The sequence below is a fragment of the Eriocheir sinensis genome, chromosome 5, assembly GCF_024679095.1.
Source record: "Eriocheir sinensis breed Jianghai 21 chromosome 5, ASM2467909v1, whole genome shotgun sequence".
Taxonomy (NCBI): domain Eukaryota; kingdom Metazoa; phylum Arthropoda; class Malacostraca; order Decapoda; family Varunidae; genus Eriocheir; species Eriocheir sinensis.
The window spans coordinates 21,999,554-22,026,903 of NC_066513.1; the positions used below are offsets into that span (position 1 = coordinate 21,999,554).

Sequence of the window (27,350 nt, forward strand, 5' to 3'; positions counted from 1 at the left end):
TTTCAGTGTTATTCAATTTATTCCACGTTTGTTACATCTATTATTTTGCATTACTCACTATATTTTTTTTTCTTGGGCACTTCAGTCTTTCTTTTCATTATTTTTTTTTCTGTTTCGTGATCTCTTTTTTGTTCTCTGTTTCAGTGTTATTCAATTTATACCACGTTTGTTACATCTATTCTTTTGCATTACTCATTATATTTTTTTCTCCGGCACTTCAGTCTTTCTTTTCATTATTTTTTTCTTATTTCTGTTTCGTGATCTCTTTCTTGTTCTCTGTTTCAGTGTTATTCAATTTATTCCACGTTTGTTACATCCATTCTTTTACATTACTCACTATATTTTTTTGGGGGGGCACTTCAGTCTTTTTTTTTTCATTATTTTTTTCTCGTATTTCTGTTTCGTGATCTCTTTATTATTTTCTCCTTTTCGTTCCCGGCTTTTGGTCACGAATCGTCATCATTTCTGCTTCTTGTTCTGTCGTTGCATTTTTCTCCCTTAATGTGTTCTTAACTTCCCTTATTCCCTCGTTACCCTTCTCATTAATCTCCCTTCTTTTTTTGCTCACTTGTTTTGCTTCTCTTTCGTGACTAATGCGTTCTTAATTCCCTTTCTTGTCTGTTTTGTTTTCATTAATTTGTTTTTCCTTTCATTTTTTATGCTCTCTTGCTCTTCTTAATTTTTATCAATGTGTTTTTGGTTCCCTGGTTTATCTCTTGGTGTTTGCTTTTCATTCATCTTCCTTTTGATTAATTTGTATTCACATGTTTTTTTCTTAATTTGATACTGTTTACTTCCTTCTCGCTTTTCAATGATCTTATTCACCTCTTATTTATCTTTTTTATCCCTTATTTCCATTTCCTTTGCTCTCTTTGTCTCTGGATTCAAGTTTTATCAATTCCTTTTATCCTTTCTATATGTATCTCACATTATTGCCGTATATTTGGATTTATTTCGTATTCCCCATATCCCTTGATCTCTTTCTCTTTGATTTTCATTTCGAGTGTAAGTGTTCCCTTTTATGCTCCTTTATTTTCCATTTTCCCGCCGTCCTTCACTCGTCCGCTGACACGTTCCCTCATTTCTCTGCTTCCAGGCCAGCCTCCCCGCTAGGCACGCTTATGACAAAACAGAAAACGAATCAAGCCCCACTTTTCTCGGTATGTAAGTGAAGGTGGCATCCCTATTTCATTCCCTCTCCCCCTTCATTGCTTCTCCTATCTTCTTTCTTTCTGTCTATCTATATATCTTTGTCCTTATTTCCCCCCATTGTTCTCTTTCCTTTTTTTTCTTTCTTTCCTCCAATCTATCATTCTTTTCTTCGTTTTTTCCTTCCTTCCTTCCTTCCTATATATCTTTGTCCTTACTTCCTCCCATTGTTCTCTTTCCTTTTGTTCTTTCTTTCCTCCAATCTATCATTCTTTTATTCCTTCCTTCCTTCCTTCCTTCCTTCCCTCCCTCCGCCTGTCTTTCATATTTCCATTTCTTGTCTCTTTTTTCTCCTTACTTTTGTGTATCTATCTATCCTTTTTGATTCCCATTTTTCTCTATTTCCTCTTTCGTTTCTTCCTTGCCTACTTGCTTCCTTCCTGCCTTCCTTCCATTCTACCATCCTTTCTTTCTCTATTACTTCCTTTCCATTTTCCGTCTGCCTTTAATTTCCTGCCTCCTGCCCCGTCTCCCTCCCTTCCCTCCGTAGCACCACCTATATAGCAGCCGGGTTTCTAAATAGTTCTCTAGCAGCAGAAAACCCGAACGTGATTTAGCTCTAGTCGACTCTAAGTCACTTTTTAGAACCCACCACGTGTCTGCATTTTAATCAATAGACACACAAGTAAATAGATAGATACATTTTTACCCCTTATCGTCCGTACTCTCGTCCATTTTACATTTCTCTTCCACGTAGATAGTTTACCCAAAAATGTTTTCTAGACACGCAGAGTTTTCGCGTGACTCAAGGAGGGCGTAGTTTTGCCCTCCTCTTCTTCCTCACGGTGATAGTGATGGTGATGAGGGTGATGGGTCGTATGCACCTGTTATAGTGTTATTTTTTATACCTAAGCTCCATGACATGATTTTCAAAGATGGAGAGTTGTCGATGTAAGGAGGCAGCGAGGAGGCGGATAGTGAGGTGGTGGTGAGCAAGGACCCTCATCATTTTGGAGGAACCAGCTGCCCCACTCACTTTTTTTCCCTCCTCCTCCGCCTCCGCAGTCTCCTCTTTCTTCTCCTCCTCGTTCTCGGTGCTTCCCCCACTCACAGTCCCCCTCTAGGCTCTCGCAGTCCAGTAGTTCTCTCAGCATCTGTAGTTGTGTGTTCCCTTGTCAAGTCCTTTGTGTTACGAGGAAGTACAAAAAAAGGTTCTCTGAGTCCCTAGTGAGTGCTTGTCGCTTTCAAGTATTTTTTGACGGTAGAACGAAAGACTCGAGTTAAGTTTTTCTCCTCGTATTCTTACCGCCTGATATATTTTTTTTCTCAACATTTTTTCCTCCTCGTCCAAAGCGTACGTGAATGAATGTTAGTCCAAGAGAGTTTTTATCTTAGTCGTGTTATAGTTTCTTGGTGTTGTAATAGTTGTAGTTGTAGCAGTGTAAGGGGATGTGAAATAGTGGTTAGTATTTACACCCCCACTGCTACTGCCACTACTGCTGCAACCACTACCACTACAACCACTACTACTACAACCGTGTGGAGGCGTTGGTAAGTACACCTTGTAGTTATTTGTGCTCTTTTTCATACCCACTACAAGTTATTTCAAGGTATGTTATTAATAATCATCCACCACCACCACCACCATCACCTTCATCACCACCACCACCACAACCACAGCCAAAGCTACAACCATTTTTAGAAACACCATTACGAGAACCTTCAACCATTAATCCACAATGTAACAAACACCGAAATCTTGAACGCCGGAACTCTATTGAAAAGCCTGAAGAGAGAAGTGGAAAGGAGAGAGAGAGAGAGAGAGAGAGAGAGAGAGAGAGAGAGAGAGAGAGAGAGAGAGAGAGAGTGTGTGTGTGTGTGTGTGTGTGTGTGTGTGTGTGTGTGTTTCACCGACGATTGCTTTAGGTGAAAGTCCGTAAATATATTCTCTCCTGCTTACTTATTAAAATGGAAAACATCTCATCGCAAGAACCTCACTGACGTAGCAGGACACGATAGGTATTACTGATAACCCTGAGGAATTGACGTTCATTTTCGTTATAGTAAGAAAGTGGGTGTTTTTTTATTCCCTTCCAGTTTCCTTTAAAGGTTTCTTTTCTCGTTTTTCTTCGTAATGATTAAGAAAACACTTGATCGTTTGTGTTTCTGGCCTGTCATTACCCGTTCCATATTTTGCTCCACCGAAAGAAAGAAAAATAACGGGAATAAGAATAAGAATAAGATGAAAAAGAGTATGATAATGACGATGCCAACATTTAAAATATAGAGATTTTAACAAAGGCTTCTAGTATGAAAATAAAACGCGTCACACATCTTCATTCCATTTCCTTTTATTCTTACGTTCAATACTTAATAATCCTCACTATAGTAATATTAATAATACGTTTGGCATATCAGTTTGTTCTTCATGTTATAGTCTTACTGTTGTGGAAAGTAGCAGTAAGGATTAATAGTAGTAGTAGTAGTAGTAGTAGTAGTTGTAGTAGTAGTAGTAGTAGTAGTAGTAGTAGTAGTAGTAGTAGTAGTAGTAGTAGTAATAGTAGTAGTAGTAGTACGTAATTATGTTCACCTGTCTGAAGTAGCCACACCTGTGCGTCAACGATAAATAAAACTTAGTTCGCTACCAACCGTTACGTATAAAAAGCTCACGTGTTCACGTTACGCATATATGGCATAAGGGCCCCGGAAGAAGGGAGAGGAAGGAAAGGTAAGGGATGGTTGAGCAGGGAAGGCAAGGGAAGAGAAATGAAAACATGGAATAAAGAAAGGGAAGGGAACGGAAAAAAAGGCGGGGGAAGTAACGGATAAGGAAGAAGTAAGGGATGGGGAAAAGAAACAGAGTATAGGAAGAGGAAATGTAATTATAATTCAAAGGAGAAGAAAGAAGTAGAAGGATTGATAGGGAGAGAAGGCTGAAGACATCTATGGTGGATGGGCAAGAGAAAGGAAAGGAGAAAATACATAGGGAAAGAAACGAAAGGAAGAAAAGTGAAGAGAAAGGATAGGCATAACGTAAGCGGGAAAAGGAAAGCGATGAAAGTAAAGGAAGGAGAAAAAAGTGGTAGAAATGGAAGATTAGGGAAGGAAAAGGATGAAAGATGACGAGAAAGGGAAGGAAAGAAAAGGGAAACGAAACGAAGGCGATGGATTGGTAAAGGAAGAAGAAAAGAAAAGAGAGAAAAAAAAGGTGCTGATTGTATTGTGTTGACATTGATCTTATGTATGAGTCTGAGTCTGTAGAGGGCGGTGGTGTTGGTGGTCGGTGGTCTGTGTCAATATTTGTACTAATGATCAACAAAAAGGTGTGAAGGAGGAGAAGGAAGAGGAGGGATAAAGGAAAGGAACTAGAAAGACGGAGGGAAGTAAATAAAATGAGAGAAGATATATCATTGAGTGAGATATTTGAAGATAAAAGAGTGCGAGAAAGAGAAAGAAACGTAATTGTGTGATTGATTGGAAGGTAAAGTAAGAGAGAAAGGGAAGAGGAGAGGAAGTGCAGAGAGGATGAAGGGATAAGTCGAGGAGGTAGCGTGTGAGGAAAGATATTTTGGGAAGGAAAAGAATGAGGAGAAAGAAAGGAACTCCGTGGCGTTGATAAAAAAAGTTAGAGAAAAGATAAAAAAGGTTGGGAAGCAAGAAGAAAAAAGAGGAAGACAAAAGGAAAATGATCAACAGAATGTGGCTCAGGACACTGTCAATATATTTTCCTTGAAGTGAAAGAAAAAACGAAAATTACAGAAAATTCCAGGAAAGTATATATATGTTCTTTTTTTTCAGGTAATACAAGTCTTACAAAAAATTATCCAGAAGCGTTCTACATTGCTTTCCCTAAAATAAGGAAAATAGAAAGAAATAAACAAATATAGGAAATTAGAAGAAATACAGAAATATACATGTTTTTTCCACCCAGCCCTTACAAAAAAAATAGGAAACACATAAATGAGTATAATGAAAACAATTACATATTAAAGCATATTAAAGCGACACCATTGGCCAGGAAAATATATCTTTCTCTTCTCTTTAGAAAGTATGAGGTGAAGGAAGCTTGCGGGCACACATTCATCTCCCTTTCTTTCTTCAGTAAATTTGGCTTCAAGCGTTGTCCGTTGTGTATACCGGCGTAGGAGGAGGAAAAGGAAACGAGAAGATAGAGGAAGAGGAGGAAAAGATAGAGAAGATTAAAGAAGTGGAGAAAAGGGAGGAGGAGTAGATTGAAGAAAGGAAATGTATAATAGAAAGCGAGGAAAAGTAAGGAATATATAAATCAGAGAGAGGGAGAGACAGAGAGGAGGGGGGTAGAGAGGGAGGGTAAGGGAGAGAGAGTGTGAGAGAGAGAGGCGGGGCGAGGCGAGAGGCTGGTTGGCCGTGTCCCCGCCAGTGGGCAGCACCTGGCGGGCGGACTAGTCCCCGGTCATCATCTCCATGAACTCTGCGGGAACAAGAACACACATTTCACTACCTTGTTAGCGTATAGAGGATCTTAGTATCTTGTGAGTATTCCTGTTTACACACACACACACACACACACACACACACACACACACACACACATACACACACGCACATACACGCACGAACGAACGCACATTCACATACGCACACACGCACTTTTCAATAACTTCTGAATTTATGCAAAGGTTTCTGGTCTTATCAAAGGTTTTACTATCTTCATATTCATACCTTCATGCGTTCACAAGCGTACGCACGCTCACACACACACACACACACACACACACACACACACACACACACACACACACACACACACACACACACACACACACACACAGAGGTTGATAGAATTAATTTGAAATCGGTAAATTGATATTGTTTCAAACCTCAATCTATGACTGAAAACCATATAGCAATATTTTCTTTGAATGCAACTAATATCACTTTGTGGTCGAAATTAATCAAAAGAAGTACGTTAGTAATAAAGCCACTCATCAGAATTACGTCATATTTTCAAGGACTAAATTTATCCTGACAAATGACCACAAATAAGCCCTCAAATAGACGCAAATCAAAGAAATACATTAGCCAGGAGTACTTCGTTAGCCAAGAGAAGAAAAATACCCACCAATAAATACGTCTGAATAAATCCAGCTCTGGGGAAGTAGAAGAGGATGAAAAATAACAATGATTCTAACAGAGACGATTCATTACTTAGGCTGAGACCTTCGCCGGCCCCTCAAGATATGCCTTTGATCAGACCTGGGGGAAGCTTATTGGCTCTTGAGAGAGAGAGAGAGAGAGAGAGAGAGAGAGAGAGAGAGAGAGAGAGAGAGAGAGAGAGAGAGAGATCAGGTTTCTTCACTCGTCACTAACCTCTTCCTTTTTCTTCCTTCCTGAGATCCGATCAATAACAGGAAGAGAGAGAGAGAGAGAGAGAGAGAGAGAGAGAGAGAGAGAGAGAGAGAGAGAGAGAGAGAGAGAGAGAGAGAGAGAGAGAGAGAGAGAGAGAGAGAAAGTCACTGGGTAAGGCCTCTGTCCATTTATAAGCTCCTTCAACACGTCCCAGAGAGAGAGAGAGAGAGAGAGAGAGAGAGAGAGAGAGAGAGAGAGAGAGAAAATCAGACCAGAGACCCCATGGTCCAGACTAGGTGGTCTGTCCTTAAACCTAAGTCATTAATCAGATGGCTCCAAAACGTTGCATTTCTACTCTTAAGTTCAATGAGAGAGAGAGAGAGAGAGAGAGAGAGAGAGAGAGAGAGAACACTGAAGGTGGGAGCTTATTCCATTTATAAGCTCCTTCAACACGTCCCAGAGAGAGAGAGAGAGAGAGAGAGAGAGAGAGAGAGAGAGAGAGAGAGAGAGAGAGAGTGTCATCGATCATAAATAATTTTGTTCTGTCTACATTCGTGAAACCATTAAGTATTTTAAAACATTCAAGAGAGAGAGAGAGAGAGAGAGAGAGAGAGAGAGAGAGAGAGAGAGAGAGAGAGAGAGAGAGAGTAGGGAAGTTTGACTCTACTCGTATGATTTAAGAGAGCTAGTAAGTCTTCCAAACACCGATGGCTCACAAACTTATGTAGACCCCCCTTAGCTTCCATCTTCTTCAGCCTCCACAGGTAATGGTAAGGGGCGGATGAATGGGTAATGGAGGGGAAGGGGGACGATGTTACTGGTGTCTTTGAGGGAATAGGATCAAGGGAGACCTGAGATATATGTGGATGGTAGTGATATGCGAGCTTGTAAATGGGACAGACTGAAGGAGATGGCAGATGAAATGGGAATGTATAATGGATAGGGATAAAGGTGATGATGGTAATTGGTTAATCTGCGAAGGGAAGGATTAGGAAAGTCAGTAGATGATTGGATGATGTTTCTTGAATAAGGAGCTTAGAAAGATAAAGAGATAAGTTGCAAGATGGTATGAATAGGGAAAGGGAAATAATGGAAGAAGAGTGAGAAAAAAGAACAAAAATAGGACAGGGAGAAATATAAGAAGAGAAGTATTAGGGATAAGGAATGTGTGAATTGCAGCGTGTTAGGTGAGCCTCTAAAAGGGTAGGATTACAAGGGATGAAAAGTGACCAAAAAAAGGACTGGGAAAAGCGTAAAAATCAAAGGAAAAGAATTTGAAGGGATAAAGAATGTGTAGATAGGAAGATGATGATAGGTAACCCCGTGAAACGATAGGATTAGCTAAGATTAAGGCATAAGAACGGTGATGGGTCTAAAGATGATGGTAGTTCTTGAAGGGTAAGGGAAAAGGAAGAGTAAGGAAAGGGAAGAAGAGTGAAGGAAAGGGAAATGTAGAAGGATATTGCTGTAAACTGTTAGGAATAGAGGTAGAGAATTGTAGAGGCTTTGAGTGGTTATAAGAAGTGTGATGAAGAAGAGAAATATCAAGTAGCAAGAAGAAAAGAGAAAAAATAAATAGCAGGAAGAAGATAAAAAAGAATTCGTAGGGATAAAGAATGTGTAGATAGGAAGATGATGATAGGTAATCCTGTGAAAGGGTAGGATTAACCAAGATGAGGGATAAGGAAGATGATTGGGCTAAAGGTGATGGTAATTCTTGAAGGGTAAGAAAAATATAGAGAAGATTAAACAGCAGAAGATATTGCTGTAAACTGTTAGGAATAGAGGTAGAGATTTATAGAGGCTTTGAGTGAAGATGAAGAAGAGAAATATCAAGTAGCAAGAAGAAAAGAAAAAATAAATAGCAGGAAGAAGATAAAAGAATTGAAGATGAAACAGCAGAAGATAAAGATAAAAAAATAGAAACCGCAAGCCAGCAGAACAAAAGAAAAAAAAGCAACAATAAAAAACGAAAAACTACGAATCGTCCAATTATCTTAGAGTGGCAGATAAAGTGGTCGAGAGAAAGGAAAAGGGGAGAAAAACTAAATGGGCGCAGGGAGGGGAAAAGGATAACGGAAAAGAGAGAAGGACCATTTTGGGAACTGGGAAATAAAGAAATGGTAAGGAAGAGAGAGTAAGGGATAGGGACAGTTTAGAGTTCAGGGAAAGGAAAGGAACGAAAATAAAGGTAGGGTAGAGAAGGGAAGGGAAGGGAAAGAAAGGGAAAGGAAGGGAAGGGAAGGGAAAGGAAGGGAAAGGAGTGGAAAGAAAAGGAAGGGAAAGGAATTGTTTAAAGGACAGGAAAGCGAAAGAGGAGGAAAAGTAGTTTATTCCACCAAGAAGTCGAGAATGAGGAAGACGGTTGAATGGAAGAGGTACGCAAGTAAAGGAAAAGAGGAAAGGAATGTTGAATTGAGGACAGAAAAGGAAGGGGAAAGAGATGAAATACAGAGGTAGAAAAGGGGCAAGGGAATGAGGTAGAAAAAGGGGAAAGGAATGAGGTAGAAAAGGGGGCAGGGAAAAAGGTCAATAATAAAGTAGAAAATGAATTAAAGAAGAAAAACGTAAGTAGTAAACAATATGAAAAATAATATACAGGGGAAGAAGGCAAGTGAATGAAGGAATGAAGAGAGAGAGAGAGAGAGAGAGAGAGAGAGAGAGAGAGAGAGAGAGAGAGAGAGAGAGAGAGAGAGAGAGAGAGAGAGAGAGAGAGAGAGCATGATTTATGAGGCTACAAATTAAGGCAAAGTTTCTGAGCGATAAAAAGTGGGACAAGAAGATGCGATAAATAGTTACGATGTAATTACACTTTTTTTTTTATTTCTTTAACGTATTTCCAGTCTAGCAATTTGTGTGAGAAAAATGTGTAAAACTTAATTGGACTCAGATGCTAATGTTCGTGTCAAAATTATCATGTTAATATTGGTGATTACTTTTTCCTTATAGCATCATGGGAAATATTCTCTCTCTCTCTCTCTCTCTCTCTGTCCCCTTACCCTTTTCCTAACTCATTTACTCTCCCCATTTACCCTTGCTTCTTCTCTTCATCCACCCTTCATCCACCCTTCACCCGTGCTTCTCCCTTCCTTCCTCTTTCACCCTTTGTTTCATAACCCTTGCTGTCCCCCTCCTTTACTCCCTTCACCTTCATTCATGCCTCTCCTTTCTTCACCCGTCACTCCTGTCTCTCCCTTCTTTACTCGCTCATCCTTCAATCCATTACTCTTTCCATTCCCCTTCCTTATCCCCTTCACCTTCTTTCATGCCTCCTGTTTCTTTACCCCTCATCTATGCCTCCCCCTTCATCTACCTTTCACCCCTGCTTCTCCCTTTCTTACTCACCCTTCACTTCATAACCCGTCCCCTCCTCTCTTATCATCCTACACTTTCATTTATGTCTATGTCGTCAGTGCCAATATGAAGGTCACATTCAAAAATAGATTTGACAAATTCATATATAGGTAGTGATTTTAGGTGGGGTTAGGTTCGCAGGTGCTGCCTTGTATAGGCCTACCAGACTCCTTCCTCTCCCTTTCTAACACATTCACCCATCATTTCCTTACCCTTTCCATCACCCTTCGTTACTCCCTCCCCCTTCATTCATGCCTCTTCTTCCATTACCCTTCACCTCTCCCTCCCCATCCATCTTCCCTTCACCCTTGCCTCTCCCTTTCTAACTCCCTCACCCTTCGTTCCACAACCCATTCCATCCCCTTTCTCTAGTTCCATCCTTTCGTCCGCGCCTCCCTTTCACCCTTTACCCCTGCCTTTCCCTTCCTTACACTCCCCATTCATTCCATAACACATCCCATCCTCCTTCTGAACTCCCTCCCGGCACACCACCCTGGCCTGCCTCACCCCCTCCCACCCCTTGCTTCCTCCATCCTCCTCTTCATCCTCACCATCAAAGTCCACTGTGCCGGAGCCGTCCTCGTCAATCTCATCCACAATGTTGTCCAAGTCCGCACTCGTCAGCTTGTCATCCAGAGCTCCCAGGATCTCCTTGAGCGCGGCCGTGGGGATGAACCCGTTACCTGGGGAAGAGGAGATTGTTTTGAACGGTGTGGAGGTGTGAAGAGTTGAGGAGATTGGGTTGTTGGAAGGTATAGGAGTAAGGAGAGGGGTTTTATGAGGGGGAGGGGTGGAGGTGGGCAGAAGAGGATAAGTGGTTGAGTTAATGTTGATGGAAAATTAAGAAATGAATAAGCTTAATGTATATATGTTTCAGGACACCTCTCCTCCCGAAATTGACCTCTCTTTTGCCCGCTCATTATTTTTTGCTTTGTGGGAACAGCGATTAGCGGGTTTTTTTTTTTTTTTACACCTTTTTTTGTTGCCCTTGAGCTGTTTCTTTAGCTGTAAAAAAAAAAGTGAGGGAGTGTTAGATGTTGATGGGAGGGATTGTGTGGAAGGAAAGGATAAAGAGGTGGATTAGTGTTGAGGACAGGGAATGGAAAAGGAGGATAAGTTTAGTGCTTATAAGAGTGAAGAGAGTGTGTTTTAGTGGATATTGGCGACGATGCTGATGGAGATAGAGAGAGTAAAATGAGGGGAGAAGAGTCAATGGCAGAGGACTTTAAGAAGGGAGTTTGTTTACTGTTTATTGTGTGGAGAGGGTGTGTTGTAATGGATGATGGTGGTGGAGTTGATGGAGGTAGAGATAGTGTGTAATGAGAGGTTAATTAAGAAGTTTGGCTGTTATTGAGAGTAGAATCATTGAAGGAGGGAGTTGGTTCATTAAGCAAAAGCAGTGTTCATAGGAGTGGTGAGTGAGTGTTGATAATGATGGAGGAAAAGATAATGTAGGAGGAATTGAGGGTAGAAAAAATCCTTATCTGTTAAAAACACTTAAAATTAAAGGAAAAAAGACAGAGATACATTTGCATAAAACCACGTCAGGAAAAAAAAAAACGGTCTTCATAAAACTGGGAATACATACACAAAAAAAAAGAAGGAAGAGGGGGTAATGATTGTACTAAAGGAGAAAGATCAGTCAGGAGAAAGAAAGAGAGAGAAGAAGAATAGAGTGTGGGAAGCATAACTCCTCTGTAAAGAAGGGAAGAGAACAATTAATTAGACAGAGGAGTTAAACAGAGGGCAGGTAGGGGAGGCAAGGCGCCATGTTAATAGGTTGCGGTTGTGTGGGTAAGGAGGAGGAAGGAAGGGAAAGGGTCGGGAGAGGGAAGGGACAAAGGGAGGACGGAGAGGAGAGGGAAGATGGGGTTGATAATTAGAGTCTTGTAGATGGAACGGAGGAAAGACGGAAGGAAGGAAGCCGAGAAGAAAGAGAGAGGTAGATAGGTAAGGAAAAGCAGGAGAGAGAAGGATAGGAAAGAAGGGACAAAGCAAGAACCGAAAGAAGAAGGAAGATGGGGTTGATAATTAGAGGAACGGAGGAAAGACGGAAGGAAGGAAGCCGAGAAGGAAGAGAGGTAGATATGTAAGGAAAAGCAGGAGAGAGAAGGATAGGAAAGAAGGGACAAAGCAAGGACCGAGAGGTGACGGAAGGTGGGGTTGATAATTGGAGCAAAAGCGGAAAGGCGGAAGGAAGGAGGGATAAGGAAGAAGAAGAGAGGTAGAGAGGTAAGGTGAAACAGGAGAGAGAAGAATAAGAGGAAAGGGACAAAGCAAGGAGGGAGAGAAGGAAAGGGAAGAGAGGAGTCGATAATTAGAGAAAAAGCTGAAAGACGGAAGGAAGGAGGCTGAGAGGGAAGAGAGAGATAGGTAGGTAGGTCACTAGGAGCAGGGGAGAGAGTAAGAAATGTTGAATGAAAGGAAAGGACGATGAGTGAAAAAAAAAGGAAGAGTGATGAAGTAGAGAAGTATGAAAAAAAGTAGAGGGAAGGAAGGAAGAAAGGAAAGAGAAAAAAAAAGAGGATAGAGAAGGGGAGAGAGAAAGGAAATGGATGAAAGTAGGAAGCAGATATATAAAGGAGATGGAGGATGAGAAGGAAAAAGACTGAAAAACTTAGAGTACACAGGAAGGAGAGAAGGAAAGGAGGGAGGGAGGAAAGGATGAAGAATGGAAAGCTGAGAGAAGACAGGAAGGGAGAGAAGGAAGGGAAGGAGGGGTAGGGTGACAGGTATATGGGTAGTAATTAACGACAGGAAAGCTTGGGCCTGTAAATGGATCGGACGTGGAGGTGGGCGGCTTAATTAAGAGAGAGAGAGAGAGAGAGAGAGAGAGAGAGAGAGAGAGAGAGAGAGAGAGAGAGAGAGAGAGAGAGAGAGAGAGAGAGAGAGACGATGTAAAAGAATGTTAGAAAAAGAAATAATAAAAAATGAAAAAAATAGCTTAAAACATCATCAACAGAGCGAGAAAAAAAAAAACGTTAAATTCATCCACTCCAAAAAAGAAAAAGACAAAGCAAGAGCAAAAAATAGAAATAGCGAAAAGTGATTAAAAATATAAAACTAGCATAAAAAAAAGTAATTCAAACCACCACCATTATTTTTTCTTATTCCAAAGAGAAAAAAAATACAAAAAACGAGGCGTTGAAAAAAAAAAATTCAAACCGTCCATATTTATTTTTCTTATTATATTCGACGCTCATAATAGTTTTCGCCGCGCCATAAATATCTGTGTGGCGTCGTTATCAGGGGCCATTAGCGCCGTCATTATATTATGCAGCTGTACGGCGCCGGATTTAAAGGACCCGATTGTTTGTGTGTGCAGCGAAGAAAAGCAACGACCTGAGAATTATTGCAGAAAAAAGTTGCGTTGGTGTGTGTGTGTGTGTGTGTGTGTGTGTGTGTGTGTGTGTGTGTGTGTGTGTGTGTGTGTGTGTCTTTATCTGTCTCTTTCGATCTCCATTTATCTGTCTATCTATAGTCATCCGTCTACATTAATCTACCTAACTTTTACGTTCCCTCATAGCTTCGAAAACAGTAAATTGAAGAAGTAAAAAAAGTAAATGAGAGAGAGAGAGAGAGAGAGAGAGAGAGAGAGAGAGAGAGAGAGAGAGAGAGAGAGAGAGAGAGAGAGAGAGAGAGAGAGAGAGAGAGAGAGAGAGAGAGAGAGAGAGAGAGTAGGGTTCATTCACAGTCTGTCTCAGAAAGGGTCGAGAAGCTTTGAGGTGTAAGGGACAAGGGCCCTTAAGACCCTACACGTAAAGACGAAGGTAAACAAAGGCAAATTACCCTAAAGCCCAGAGGAAGAGTAGGTGGAGGAGGAGGAGGAGGAGGAGAAAAAAATATGAAGTGGAAGAGAAAGAGGAGGAAAACGAAGAACATAAAGGAGATGAACAAGAACAAGAAGATAAATATAAGAAGAGAAGGAGAAGACGAAGAAAAAGAAGGAGGAGGAGGAAAAGGAGAAGAAAAGGAGGAAAAAAAAGCACAAGAATAAGTACAAAAAAGAAAAAGGGGAAGGACAAAAACGGAAAAGAAAAAAAATGAAATGAAAATGGAAGTGGAAAATAAAATGAAAAAGTACACGAAGAAAAGGAAGAAAAAGAGGAAAAACCGGTGGAAGAAATAAGATATCACCGTGTATATAAAGCCAACTGTACAACACACAAAAAAAAACAGAAGAACATAGGTAGATAATAACACGCAAAACAACGCCCCAACTTGCAAAGAGAGAGAAAGAAATAAGTGTTGCCTGACCTCATTACTGTCACGCTTTTAAAAGAGTTAATATTACCGCTGTAGTCAAGTGTATTTCGCGCCATAAATACGAGGGGCAGCTTTTACCTCCGATTTATTTTTTGTGTGTTGCGGAGAGAGAGAGAGAGAGAGAGAGAGAGAGAGAGAGAGAGAGAGAGAGAGAGAGAGAGAGAGAGAGAGAGAGAGAGAGAGAGAGAGAGAGAGAGAGAGAGAGAGAGAGAGAGAGAGAGAGAGAGAGAGAGAGAGAGAGAGAGAGAGAGAGAGAGAGGTGGTGCTGGCTGTTATTTTTCTTGTTGCCTTCTTTTTACAGGCATTATTTTTAGTCATTGCTTTACACACACACACACACACACACACACACACACACACACACACACACACACTGAGAGAGAGAGAGAGAGAGAGAGAGAGAGAGAGAGAGAGAGAGAGAGAGAGAGAGAGAGAGAGAGAGAGAGAGAGAGAGAGCGTCCCAGAGGAGTGAGTAACTTTACATAAATTAACATTAAAACAAAAGATGATTCCTTTGTGTCTCCTTGACGTTGATATCAGTTTCCCAGGAGGAGGAGGAGGAGGAGGAGGAGGAGGAGGAGGAGGAGATGCAGGCTACAAATGAGGCGTCAGCTTCGGTATATTTATGCAAAGAAATGTCTCAACAGTTTCATTATTATTAGCATTTCCTGTTTATACGTGTGAGTAAATAATATGAAACGAGGTAAACGAAGTGAGGAAGGCGTTTTAATGTTTGTGTGTGTGTGTGTGTGTGTGTGTGTGTGTGTGTGTGTGTGTGTGTACGTATATATCATAGTTCAAAAAGCCCATCCCTGACCACACACACACACACACACACACACACACACACGTTACAGTTTCAGCTCCAAACATACGATTTAGGAGAACATAAATGGAGAGCAAACAAGAATGAGAGATAACCGCTGTGTGTGTGTGTGTGTGTGTGTGTGTGTGTGTGTGTGTGTGTGTGTACACACTTCATCAGTTACACACACACACACACACACACACACACACACACACACACACACACACACGCACACCCACACAGCAGGGGTGGATATATGATGCTTAAACAAACACACATATTGGCTATTACCTGAACTTACCTAATAATATGTTTCACCCATATTTGGTAACATTTTTACTAGGTATTTAAATTTCGAAGCCATGAAGTTTCCTCCCTTTTTTATCTGGTTAATTAAAACGTTTTAATTAAAAGAAATATTTCAAAGTGTTAAGAGTGAAGTAAAGTAAAAGAAAATATTTAAGTAAGGTATAGGCAATTAAGAATGAGAGTGAGATTGGGGAAAATATGCAAATTCCATTAAGAAAAGAAGATTGTCAAGATGGAGTTAAGGAAATATACAAGATTGAGAAATATATGTTATGCAACCATGATGGAGAAATTAAAATGTAAAGCTTGAGAAAGTGCTTGAGAAATAAACACAGATAATCAAAATGCAAAAAATATATTCGAAGTCAGTAAATTGTAGACGAAGCAAGCATTAATCAGTCCAGCGAATGGGAAATAAAGTTAACAGTAAACCAATAAAGGAAGACGGACGCAAAAGCAGGTGTTTCAAATCAGGTGAAGGCACAGAAACGTTACCACCAAGAATAGTAAGGTGAAGCCACATCATCGGAATTCACAGAAAGTCTCTCAAACACAAACTAAACTAACAAAAATAGATGAATGCACAGAATCGTAACTAACAAGAACATTCATCAATAAATCAGATAAAGGCACAAAGTCATAACTAACCAGAATAAAGCTCCCACACAGAGAACCCAACGAAACTGAAGTGAGTGGAGCCGGCAACAGTAAATTCACAGATTCAGAATATACACAGACGGATAGGCAACATTTTCCTCCTTTCAAAAGCTCCTGTACGTTGACCCGCGCCACTGCTGCCGCTCATAAACTCGTGCAGACTGATTAATGGTTGTTTGAAATTGTTTGAAATACTCTTGTCACGTTAAAAGCTACTGGTATTTGGCCCACGTCCATAAATAGATGTGAACGCTGTAACCCCATATATATCTTCTCCCTCTTTTTCCCACTGTCTATCTATCTATCTATCCATATCCCCCTCTATCTGCATATCTATATCTTATGGCATAATAAATCTCTTCCCCTCCTTCATTTCTCAACCTCTGTCTATCCATCAATCTATTCGTATCTCTCTATCTGCCTATCTATATCTATTGCACAGTATATCTCTTCCGCCTTCCTCTTTTTCTTCCCTCTGTCTATCTATCTATACTTATATATCTCTATCTCCCTATCTATATCTCGCACTATATCTCGTTCCCTTCCCTCTATTTATCTATATCTAACTCCTCTTATCTATGTATCTATCGCGCAGTAGTTTCAAGGGTACGTAATAGAGTGATTGAATCCTTCCAGTTTGTATATAAACTCAGTCTAAATTGTTAAATATGGAATGTATAGAAAGGAAAGAGGTTCGCGGTGTTTTAGTTTAGTCGCGGCTCGAAATTCCGTGGGGCAAGATATTTCCCGTTTTTCCTAAGGGTGACTCCTACAAGACGGCAGTCAGGAAGCATAGAAAATGAGACACATATTGATCAGGGGAGACAGACGAGGATATGCGCTCTCTCTCTCTCTCTCTCTCTCTCTCTCCAACTTTCGTATTCATGTCCCTCGTTTATAATTAATCAAATGACCCTCTTTTATTTTGCCTCTAATTAGCTGGTTGTGTGCTGGAGGTAATAAGGAAGGAAGGAAAGAGAGGAAAGGCGAGAAAGAAGGAAAATGAAAATTGGTGGAAGGAGACGAGGAAGAAGGAGAATGATGAAAGATGGAAAGATACGAGGTAGAGAAGAAAACAAGATGAGAAAGATGAAGAAAGTAGATGAGAGAGAGAGAGAGAGAGAGAGAGAGAGAGAGAGAGAGAGAGAGAGAGAGAGAGAGAGAGAGAGAGAGAGAGAGAGAGAGAGAGAGAGATCATCACGGAAGCGGCAAAAGAGTACCAAGAGTTGAGCAATAAACGGAAGCACAGAAGACGTGTTTGACCTTCACGAGGGAACAGAAAAAGAAGACTTGATAAGAATGAAGATTAATAATGCAGGAGATGAATGACAGATGAGGTACATGAGTCACAAGGTCAGAGAGGGCGAAAGAGGAGCAGGAGGAGAAGAAGAAGAAGAAGAAGAAGAAGAAGAAGAAGAAGAAGAAGAAGAAAAAGAAGGTGAAGAAGGAAACAGAAAAAGAAAAGGAAGAAGAAGAAGACGAAGGAAACAAGAAGAAAAGGAAGTAGAAAAAGAAAAAGATGAGGAAGAGGAAGAAGAAGAAAAAGAAGAAGTGGGCTTGAAGGAGGAGGGGGTGGAGAAGTTAATAAGAGTGCGTGACTGAAGAAATTATGGAATGAAAGGAGAAGGAAGGAAGGAGAGAGGGAAGAAACAAGGAAGAGAAAGAAAGAAGGGCAGAACAAAGGAAGAATGGAAAAAAAATATAAGACGACAGAATTCATTATATTAAGAAAATGGGAAGAGGAGGAAGGAGACCAAGTAGGAAAGATGAAAGAAACAAAAAAACGAAAGAAGAATGAACTAGACAAGGAATAAAGGAGGACCAGTAAAATGCATGCAGGAGTTAAGGCAAGGAAGGGGAGAAGGAAAAAAAAGACAAAGGATTAAAAAAAGATAGTCAAGAAGGAGAGGAGGAAGGCAAAAGTGAACAAAAAAGAGAATGGGAGCACAGAATAAGAAGCCAGTGATTAAGGAAAGAAGAAAGGAAGAAAGGAATACAGAAAATAAATGGAAGAAAAAAGTATAAAAGTAAAAAAAGAAAGAAAGGAAGGAAGGGAAGAAAGAAAGAAGGAAACAAACAAACAAAGTGAAAGCAAGAAAGAAAGGAAGGAAGGAAGCATAGAGGGGAGGGAAGAAGAAAGAAAGCAAGGAAGGAAGGAGGGAAGGATGCAGAGAAGAAAGGGAGAAAGAAAGTAAAAAGAAATCAACCTCACCTTCCTTGTCGTAGAGCCTGAACGCTTCCTTGAGCTCCTTCTGCATCGCCTCCTCGTCCTGCTCCTCCAGGAAGTGACCAACCACACGAACGAATGAGTCGAAGTTGAGCTTGCCCGTACCTGGAAAGCGAACGGAAATGACTGTGATGACATTGTTACAGAGATGAGCACCGAGGTCACGCCCAGCTATAGCGTATACTCCCAACTTATTAGTCATGGCATTTATATTATATCATCCTTGCTACTACTACTACTACTACTACTACCGCTGCTGCTGCTACCGCTCACCATCGACATCGTTGTCCTGCAGCAAGGCTTCGAGCTCCTCAACGATGTAGTTGGCGCCCAGTGTGTTGAGGATTGTTCTGATCTTCTCCTTCTCGATCTTGCCCGTCTTCCCGCTGTCGAACATGGTAAACGCCTTCCGCAGCACTGGTTACGGGCGGGAGGATGGGCGGGAAGGGAGGGAGTAAGGTGTGTGGGGAGATGTGGGATAAGGTGGGAAGGAGGAGGGAAGAAAGAATGAAAAGATGAACGGGAGGAGGAAGAAAAGAGGAAGAGGTGAGCGGAAGGAGTGAAAGGTGGTTAGATGGAGTGTAGAAAGTAGGAAAAGGTGTGTGAGGAATGAAGAATGGAGGAAAAGGTGGGAATAGGTTAGAGACAGGTGAGGAAAGTTTGGAGAAAGAAGGATTAGGTGATTGTGAGAAGTGAAGAAAGGAGGAATTTGTGAGCGTGAGCGAAGAAAGGAGGAATAGAAAACGAGGAAGGGAGAAAAGTTTTGAGGGAGAGAGGGAGGAGATGGGGAAGAGGTAGGATGGGAGGAAAGAAAATGGAAATTACGTCAGTGATCTTGTTTTATTTATCATTCAGAAAAATATGCAGTAACACTAATAATAACAACAATATTAACAGAGGAAAATGATACTTACTGGTCATCTTCTCCTCATCCAACTCTTCCTGAAAGACGAGAAGCAGAGAATGAAGATCAGTAATTAAACCTCAATAAATCTGGACGGAAACAGAATTTTGACTGAGTTCTTTGCATATCTCTGTAACGCTCTATGTGCAAAGAGATAAAGGGATTGGAAAGGTTCTCAAAGGGACTATTGAGTGTATGCAAAAGAGAAACCAAAGAATTCTCATTTAAAAGGAGAAGTCTGAGTCGAGGAATTTCAGTATTGTATTTTATGAATATGATCAATGGCTTCATGGATCCAGTTATGTATTCAAAAGATCCAGTGTTTATTCTTTTCTTCAGTATTTGTTCTTAATTTATGTCTTATTCTTGTCTCTGCTTTATGGATAGTGTTTCATTTAGTTGTGTCAGAACATTATTAGAAGTTTTAGGTATTTGTTATTTCACAGGCAAACGAAGCGATTATGTAGAGAATATTGCGTGTCTGTGTGTGTGTGTGTGTGTGTGTGTGTGTGTGTGTGTGTGTGTGTGTGGAGGCGATGGTGCGTGGAAGCCGTTTATGTGTGTTTGAAAATGTTTTGTTTGGCCATCAGACGGTTTATTCCTCAGCTTTTTTACGATGTTCATCCTTCAAACAGTTTACAGAGGAGGGTCTGAGAAGGCTGAGGCTGTTTGGTAGTTTTTGGTAACATTTTGATGCGTAGACAAAGTAAACAGAGGGCATATATGATCTTACCTTGATAGTATTTCAGTAAGGACGATGAAGTAGATGTCTGGAGGTATTCTGAGGCAATGGAAAGTGAAAACACAAGCTATTTTTTATTAATTTTTTCTCCTCTACTTTTTTCTTTTGTTGTCTTTTTTTAACTTTTTGCTAGTGGTACCTTTAAGTGTAACGAGATCAAAAACAATAGTCAAAAGGTAACTATGTCTCGTGATAAGTGCTTTTAAGGTAAAGAATTAGGTAATCTTATAATTGAAGTGTTTTTATTGTCAGGTCAAATATTCACTCATGCATTTGTTAGGACAGCAATTATTTCAACTGTTTATGCTGGTGGTTATTGTTCCGAAGTTAAACTCAGACACCGTTATTGGTTTTATAACTGGACAAACGTTTCCTCTTATCTGTTAAATATTTGTGTTAGGGTATTTATTTCATTACTGTTAGGGCTAAGTCTATGTTATGTAGTTAGTCCACATCCACACCATGGTAACACTGTCACCCTCGCCACCCGTCTCTCTGTTCTGGCAACATTGCGTACATTCTTCCTCTTTTTATATTCGTCATTTTCCTGGGTATAAGGACTCTTTACATGCTCTTTACATTGCTCTTCTTGGCTCTCTGTAAATCTAAAGCCTTTTCCCCGTGTCCTTCCCACCCTCCATCCCATCCTCATTATCCCTCTCTCCTTGTCCCCTTCTCTGCAATCTTTCTCTGTCTCTCCTTCCGGCTCTCATTATATCTTACCCTCCTCCTCCCTGCATGTGTCCCTCTCCCTCCCTTACTCAGTGTCCTTTCCCCTTTCACTCCCTTCCTCTCCCAAAATCTCTCCCTCTCTCTCTTCTTAGTGGCTATGTATCACTCCTCTCCTCTCCTCCCGCTACCAAAGTCTTCCCCTCTCTCCTCAAAATATTAATATCTTCTTTCGATCTCCTTCCTCTCCCAAAGTTTATCCCTCTCTCCCTCTTCTCAATAGCTTTGTTTCTCTTCTTTCCTCTCCTTCCTTACCCAAACACTCTACGTCTTTCTGTTATCACAAGCTATGTATCTCTTTCGCTCTCCTCCTTCCTTTCCCAAGCTCTATCTCCCTTCCTTCTCAATGTGTATCACTTCTTTTCTCTCTCTCCTCCTCCTCCTTTTTTCCTTCCCTCCTCCCTCTTACTATCCCTTTTTTCAGACCGGTGCACAGAACAGAGTGAAGGGCGGGCGTGGGTGGGTGTGGGATGGGCGTGTGGTGCCGGGTGGGCGTGGGCGATCTCCTCGTGTTGAAGTGGGTTGCTCTGCCCCTTGAGTTAGTCCTTAGGCGGCCCTTTTTAGACGCCCCCCTTAGCTGGGTCCCCCTTTAAACGGGTCCGGCCAGCATAGCGTCACTTACTGGTCCAGGCTAAAGAGGAAGAAAGGGAAGGGAAAATAAGGGTGAAGATTATTTCATGGATTGTCCTGACTTGTTTGTGTTTTTGTTGTCTTGTTTTCTTTTTTTCTTTTTTTAGTTTCTTTCCCGCTCTCCCCATGTCCTCGTTCAGGGTGAGACGAAAAGGGTATAGTGTGTGTGTGTGTATGTGTGTGTGTGTGTGTGTCGAGTAAAAAATGGGATGTGTGTGTCTGGGCGCCAAAATGAATGGGTGTTTGGGTGTTTCTGGCTCCGTTCCAGTGTTTTATTTTTATGTTAGGCGGTGTTGAATCAAGACAAAACATCCACAGGGAAAATAAGTAAAGAAGATTAGGTAATACATCTTGCTGGGTTTACCTCGCCTCACGTGTTGCAGTCTTGGTTGTTGATCAGTCTTATATTGGTTGAGTTGACGTTAGGATGTTTATTTATTAGAATGTCTAAATTCTAAGGTCACAATAAATTATGTTTAAGTCTTTGCATCAGATTTAGTGAATTAACTAAAATTAATTACCACTGGTTACAAAATCCACAGACGTTGAAATTATCACCTGCTTCAGTATTACCCGTCTAAAGTATATTCTAATTTAGCTATTTTAGATGCAATGTCATATATATATATATATATATATATATATATATATATATATATATATATATATATATATATATATATATATATATATATATATCAAAGAGATAAATAAATTTCGGAGTAAACATGCGTTAAAATAATAAACAAAAGACAGTTGTATAAGATCGGAAGAAAAACAAAAATCAAAGTCGCTGATGATTTGTTTTCTTGCTGAGGCGGAGATTCCTCCCCTTTGATGTCCCCTGACGAAGCCTGAGTCCAATTCGTCCTCTATTGACACAAAGGACTGTATGTCTTTCCGTCTGTCTGTGTCTGTCCTGTTCCACTTCTGTTCGGGTGTGTGGACTTTGCTCTCCTGCCTGGCACGGACCCCGATACCTGCATTACCCCCACCCCCTTTTTCCTCTCTCTTTCCTCTGTTTCATCTCCCATGTTTGTCTCTATCTCCTTATCTCTCTATCTCTTGTCGTCCATGTTTGCCTTTCTTCATATCTTTCGAATGGATCTCTCTCTTTCGCTTTCTCCTTTCTTGTCTCTCCTCCCGTCTTTCATCTTTCCTTGCTTCATCTCGCTTGTTTGTCGGCACGTCTGAGTCACCCTCGTCATCAGCTGTTGTCTTCCTCCCTCGCCCTTTCCTTCTTAATCCCAGGTTCTGTAAGGCTGTCATCGGCTGTGGAGGGGAGGGAATATACGCTCTTATGCCCTTCCTTGCCTCTCCCTAGCCAGCCCGGGAGCCGTGATAGAGAATGGGGCCGTGGCAGGGGAGACTTCGACCTTTTTTTCTGGCGTAGAGTTGGGGCTTAAAATATATCCATCATGTGCTTGACGTTAGAGGGTCTGGGAATATGGGGTGACTGGGTGTGGTTTGGAGTTATAGGAAGGTCGTGCGTGTTTATAGATGGTTGTCAGTGGTGAATGTTCGTCTGTTTTAAGAAGTGATCAGTTTGCTTCCCTCTTCTCGCTCTTGTTTTCTTTTTTTTTTTTCTTTTTTTCCTTCATGGATGTTGCGCATGATTTTGTGGGAGCGTTTGTGTTTGAATGTGTGACTGTGTTTGTGTTTTGTTACTGTGATTTTAGGTGTTTCTTTTTTCTTTATGTGCGTATTCCTGTATATTCCTTTTTTTTTTTCAATTCTAGTTAGATGAAGGGAACAGTACAAGTTTAAAATATGAAAACAAATGAGAAAAGGAGAATGTCGACAATAACATAATAACTAAAAAGAAAGAAAACGAGAAATAAGAACAAAAAATATCGAGAAAGGATCACACTTAAAACTTTCTTAGTGATAAAGGAAGAAAATAACCCAGGAATCTGGATAAAGAGAGGAAAGAATAGGATAATGCTTGCAAATATGAAAGGTTCGCAGGAAAATTAGAATAAGAACAAAAAATCTTCACAAAAAGCAATTTATTCTTAAGTCATTAGAAAGGAGAGAGAAAAATCTTTAAGTCTGAATCCATTATGAATTAGGAGAATGCTGACAGATATAAAAAGACCCTCCCAGAAAAAAAGAAGGAAAACAAGAAGAAAGAAAGAAATATCAACGAGTCTAGGAAAAAGCAAACACAGATACACTGCACTCCTTCATCCTCGCTTCAGTCCCTCCCTTTTGAAGCACCGAGTCGTGTGTTCTGAGAGGTGCTGTGAGTCGTGGCTTGTGAAAGACTCATATCTGTATTGAAATTTACTCAGCTTTCAATCATACTTTTACTCATTTTTTTCTCAACTCATGCTACTCATACTCAAGTTGTGATTATAAACTTATTAATACTCGCTCTTTTTCTTGTCTAATGATTGGGAAATGTGATAAAGAGTATGGAGTAAAGTTTTCTATTTGCTCTTTCCTTCTCTTTTTACTGTCAAGGTAGAAGCTCAAAGACAAAGACAACAACAAAAAACAAGCAAACAAACAAAAAAGCCCGCCAAGCACTACTCCTATAAAAGTTAATAGAACTGAGTGGCTCTTTGTTTTTCGTCTTTTGTCAGTGGAAGAAAAGACTCATTTTTCTACTCGTACTGTATATTAACTTCCTTCATCTGATTCACCGCGTCGTGTGTGTGAATTCATTAGTTTTAGAAAGCGTTTGATTTGGTGAAGGTTTCTTTCCTCTTTTCCTCTTTTTTTTTTTTCGTTTCTGGTTTCTCTTTCCTCTTTTTTTTCGTCCTTCACGCGTCGATTGTTTCTTGCAGCCTTTGTTTCTTTCTCCCTGTCTCGTCTTTCTCCGTCTTCGTGTCTCGTATCTCTCTCTCTCTCTTCCTCTTTCTAATCTATTTTCTCTGATTCTTCGTGTTTTATTTTTTCTCGGTCCGTCCCTTCCTGCCTTTCTCTCGTGCTCTTATCTGCTTGTTTCTTTCGTGTATTTCTTTTCCTGCTGCCAGTCTTGTCTTTTTTTCTTCCCCTCTTTCTCCGTCTCTTTCTTGTCTGTTTTCTTATCTATGGTCTCCGTCTATCTCTGTGTTATTATTTGTGCCATTTATTTTTCATCTTTCCATTACTCATTTCTCCACAATCAAGCCACTGGACGTTTTCATATCCTTCATTCCCGCTCTTAAATTTTTTGTATCCTCCACTTGGGAACTCTCATCTCCACCTTCATTTCCTTCACTTCTCCCGACGATGGTGAACGAAGAAAAAGAAAAATAAGTCCTCCAGAAGCCGATCATCATGTGGAAGCAGAAGAGACAGCGGCTAAAGATCCTTCCCTCATCGTCTTTCTTTGTTCTTTTTTTCCTCCGTTCTCTTCGTTGTGTTCATCTTAACCTTCACTTCCTTCACTCCTTCAGACTCATCATCTTCTCTTTCGTTTATTTCTTTTCCTGCTGCCAGTCTCGTCTTTCTTCCCCTCTCTCCGTCTCTTTCTCTGTTCTTTTTTCCTTCGTTCTCTTCTTGTGTTCATCTTAACCTTCACTTCCTTCACTCCTTCAGACTCATCATCTTCTCTTTCCTATCCCTCGTACTCTTCTTGCGTTCATCTTTCTCTTCATTTCCTTCACTTCCTCAGACGATCGACTCTTCACGTGCAGATGTAGAAAACCGCGGCTGGAAAAGAGAAGAGAAGAGACAGATAGAGAACTTACCATTTTGGCGGTGGTGGTGGTGGTGGTGGTACAGGTAGCGACTAGTGGTGGTGGAGGAGGTGGGTGGAGGGGAAGGGTGGTGGAGGTGGCACTGAGGGCGGGGTGGTGTTGGGTGGTGGTGGGTGTTCCCTCGCCTGAGTGTCTCGCGGCACTGGCACCTCAGCGTCCCAGGCGTGCCGTCAACACACGCACACACACGTACACACACACGTACACGGGGTGGTGACGGCGGGCGCCCTCCTCCACCTTAGGTATTTGTGAACTTTAAACCACATCATTCTAGGGCATTGCAGACCCCATCAGCGCGGAGGGAGGGAGGGAGGGAGCGCCTGTGGGCTAGAACTAGGGAAGGACGAAGGAAGGGAGAGAAGGACGAGGTGGGTGGAAAAAGATGAAGGTAAGGGACGAAGGAAGGTAGAAAGAGGGAGAAGAGAGTAGCTGGTTCATAAGCTAGGAAGAGACGAAGCAAGGTAGAAAAAGGGATGGACAGGGCCAGGAAGAGAGGGAGAGAAGGAGGAAAGGGGGAGAGATAGGGAGGTAAGGGATGGTGGAATGGAGGAAGGAAGTTAAAGGGAGAAAAGGAAGTAAGGATGCTGTTAGTGAGGGACTGTGAAGAGTGTAGAAGGATACGATGATGGGAGGAAGGTGTGAGAGAGAAACGGAAGAGAGTGGAGGGAGAGAAAGTGGGACGAAGTGTAAATGTGGGAACGAAGGGAGGAAAAGAGAATATGACGGAAAAATGAGGTTGTTATGGAGGTGGAGAGAGAGAGAGAGAGAGAGAGAGAGAGGGGGGGGGTAGGGTTACACAATTCAACAGTTATTCATCTTCCGTGTGACCCCTTCCCTCCTTCCCTCCCCTCCTCCCTTTCCCCCTTCCCTCCTCCCCCCCCCCCTTCCTCCCAGCGGAAGGACAGGTAAGTGACCTTCAGGTAAGACAGGTATTAGACGCGTGACATTGTGAATACCTTGAGCCAGCCGAGAGAGAGAGAGAGAGAGAGAGAGAGAGAGAGAGAGAGAGAGAGAGAGAGAGAGAGAGAGAGAGAGAGAGAGAGAGAGAGAGAGAGAGAGAGAGAGAGAGAGAGAGAGAGAGAGAGAGAGAAGGGGTGAAGGTTAGAGGGGAATAGGAAAAAAAGGGAATGTGGAGATGAGAAAGAGGGAACGAAAGAAAAATATTTTGAATAGAAGAAAAAAAAATATATGGCCACACTAACCTTGAAAATACATGACAGAAACGTGAAAAAATACCAAATAATGCAGACAGCGAGTGAGGAAGGGAACGAGGAAGGGGAAAGGGACTCAAATATTTGTGAAACCCGTCATGACAAGATGAAAAGAGAGAGCAAGAGGGAGAGAGAGAGCAGAGGGTAGGTGTATTTTTCCCCTCTCTCAGCTGCTTGCTCGAGGGGGGGGAAAGGGAGGAAGGCATAGGGGACACCTGCTAAAGAGGGGAAGGTGTAAGGGATAGACACCTGAGGGGATTTAAAGCGAAAACAGGAAGACAGGGAAAAAAAAGCAAATTCTGCCAACGATGGGAAAATTGGAGGCAGAGGAAGATGAGGAAAAGGAAATTTAATGCAAGGAAAAGGAAAAAAGGAAGAAGGAAGGGAAATGGGTAGTATGAAAATGGGAAGAGATAGTAGGTGTAGGAAAAGGGTAAAAAAGATAATAGGAAGGAAAGAGTGAAATAGTAAATAATAAAGCAACTTAAAGTAAAACATATAGAAGAAAAGACTAAATTGAGAATGGGCAGTATGGGAAAGGGAAGAGATAGGGGTAGTAGAAAGAAGGGGAAAAGGTGATAGGAAGAAAAAAAAGGAAACAGTAATGGGGAAAGCAACTGAAAGGAAAACGAGCTGGAGGAAAAGCAGGTGGATAAGGAAGAGGGAAGGAGGGAAATGTAGGGCAAGGATGAAATAGAAGGAAGGTAAAGTGTGAAGGTTGGAATGGTGAAGGGAAAGGAAATAGTTGGACAAGGAGGAGGAAAAAAAAAAGATGGAGGAACTGAAAAAAAACGGTGATTAGAAAACGAACAAGAGGAAAGGGTGTTAGGGTAGAATGAAGAATCGCAGGGGAGGGAAAAAGGTAATGTGGCAATGGGAAATAATTGGACAAGGAGAAGGAAAAAAATGACGGAACTGGAAAAAAAGGGTGATTAGAAAACGAACAAGAGGAAAGGGTGTTAGTGGGTGAATGAAGAATTGCAGGGGAGGGGAAAAGGTAATGAGGGTGTGGGAAATAATTGGACAAGGAGGACGAAAAAAAAAGATTGAGGAACTGAAAATAAACGGTAATTAGAAAAAGAACAAGAGGAAAGTGTGTTAGTGGTAGGATGAAAAATCGCAGGGGAGGGGAAACGATAATCTGGCTGTGGGAGGGAGGTAAAAGGTCAGGAAAAAGAGGAAAAACGTTGGAAAGAAAAAAATAAATATAGTGTAAATGTTATGTTGAGATGACCACCATAAAAGGGAAACAAGAAAAATATGCAATAGAGGAGATGTTGAAAGTGGGCGGAAGACTAAGGTCACGGAAAAAAAAGAATCGCAATTAGGAAAAAGATAAAGAAAAAG

General features: G+C 41.2%; 1 protein-coding gene and 1 long non-coding RNA gene across 3 annotated transcripts; both read right to left on the reverse strand.

Moving 5' to 3' along the window:
• Positions 1 to 4,847: 4,847 nt before the first annotated feature.
• On the reverse strand, positions 4,848 to 25,012 carry LOC126985225 (troponin C-like). Of its 2 annotated transcripts, XM_050839840.1 has the most exons (7): positions 24,784 to 25,012; positions 21,096 to 21,104; positions 19,013 to 19,040; positions 18,372 to 18,515; positions 18,084 to 18,203; positions 10,383 to 10,514; positions 4,848 to 5,599 (listed from the first exon to the last, which is right to left on the reverse strand). In XM_050839840.1, the coding sequence occupies exons 1-7, from the start codon at positions 24,784 to 24,786 to the stop codon at positions 5,571 to 5,573; spliced, it is 465 nt and encodes a 154-aa protein (XP_050695797.1). In that variant the 5' UTR covers positions 24,787 to 25,012; the 3' UTR covers positions 4,848 to 5,570. The 2 variants fall into 2 exon arrangements, with proteins under 2 accessions (XP_050695797.1, XP_050695803.1); XM_050839846.1 differs by lacking the exon at positions 21,096 to 21,104 and having other exon boundaries at positions 24,784 to 25,011.
• LOC126985237 (uncharacterized) lies at positions 22,670 to 24,777 on the reverse strand. Its single transcript, XR_007738413.1, has 2 exons — positions 24,609 to 24,777; positions 22,670 to 24,466 (listed from the first exon to the last, which is right to left on the reverse strand). It is a non-coding gene; the product is annotated as an uncharacterized LOC126985237 (long non-coding RNA).
• Positions 25,013 to 27,350: the final 2,338 nt, after the last annotated feature.

Excerpts from the sequence above, each read along its gene's own strand:
- LOC126985225 (XM_050839840.1), bottom strand. Across the intron at positions 18,516-19,012 it reads GGATGAGGAGAAGATGACCA|TGCTGCGGAAGGCGTTTACC; the intron begins GTAAGTATCATT and ends GCCCGTAACCAG. Across the intron at positions 18,204-18,371 it reads GCAGGACAACGATGTCGATG|GTACGGGCAAGCTCAACTTC; the intron begins GTGAGCGGTAGC and ends TTCGCTTTCCAG.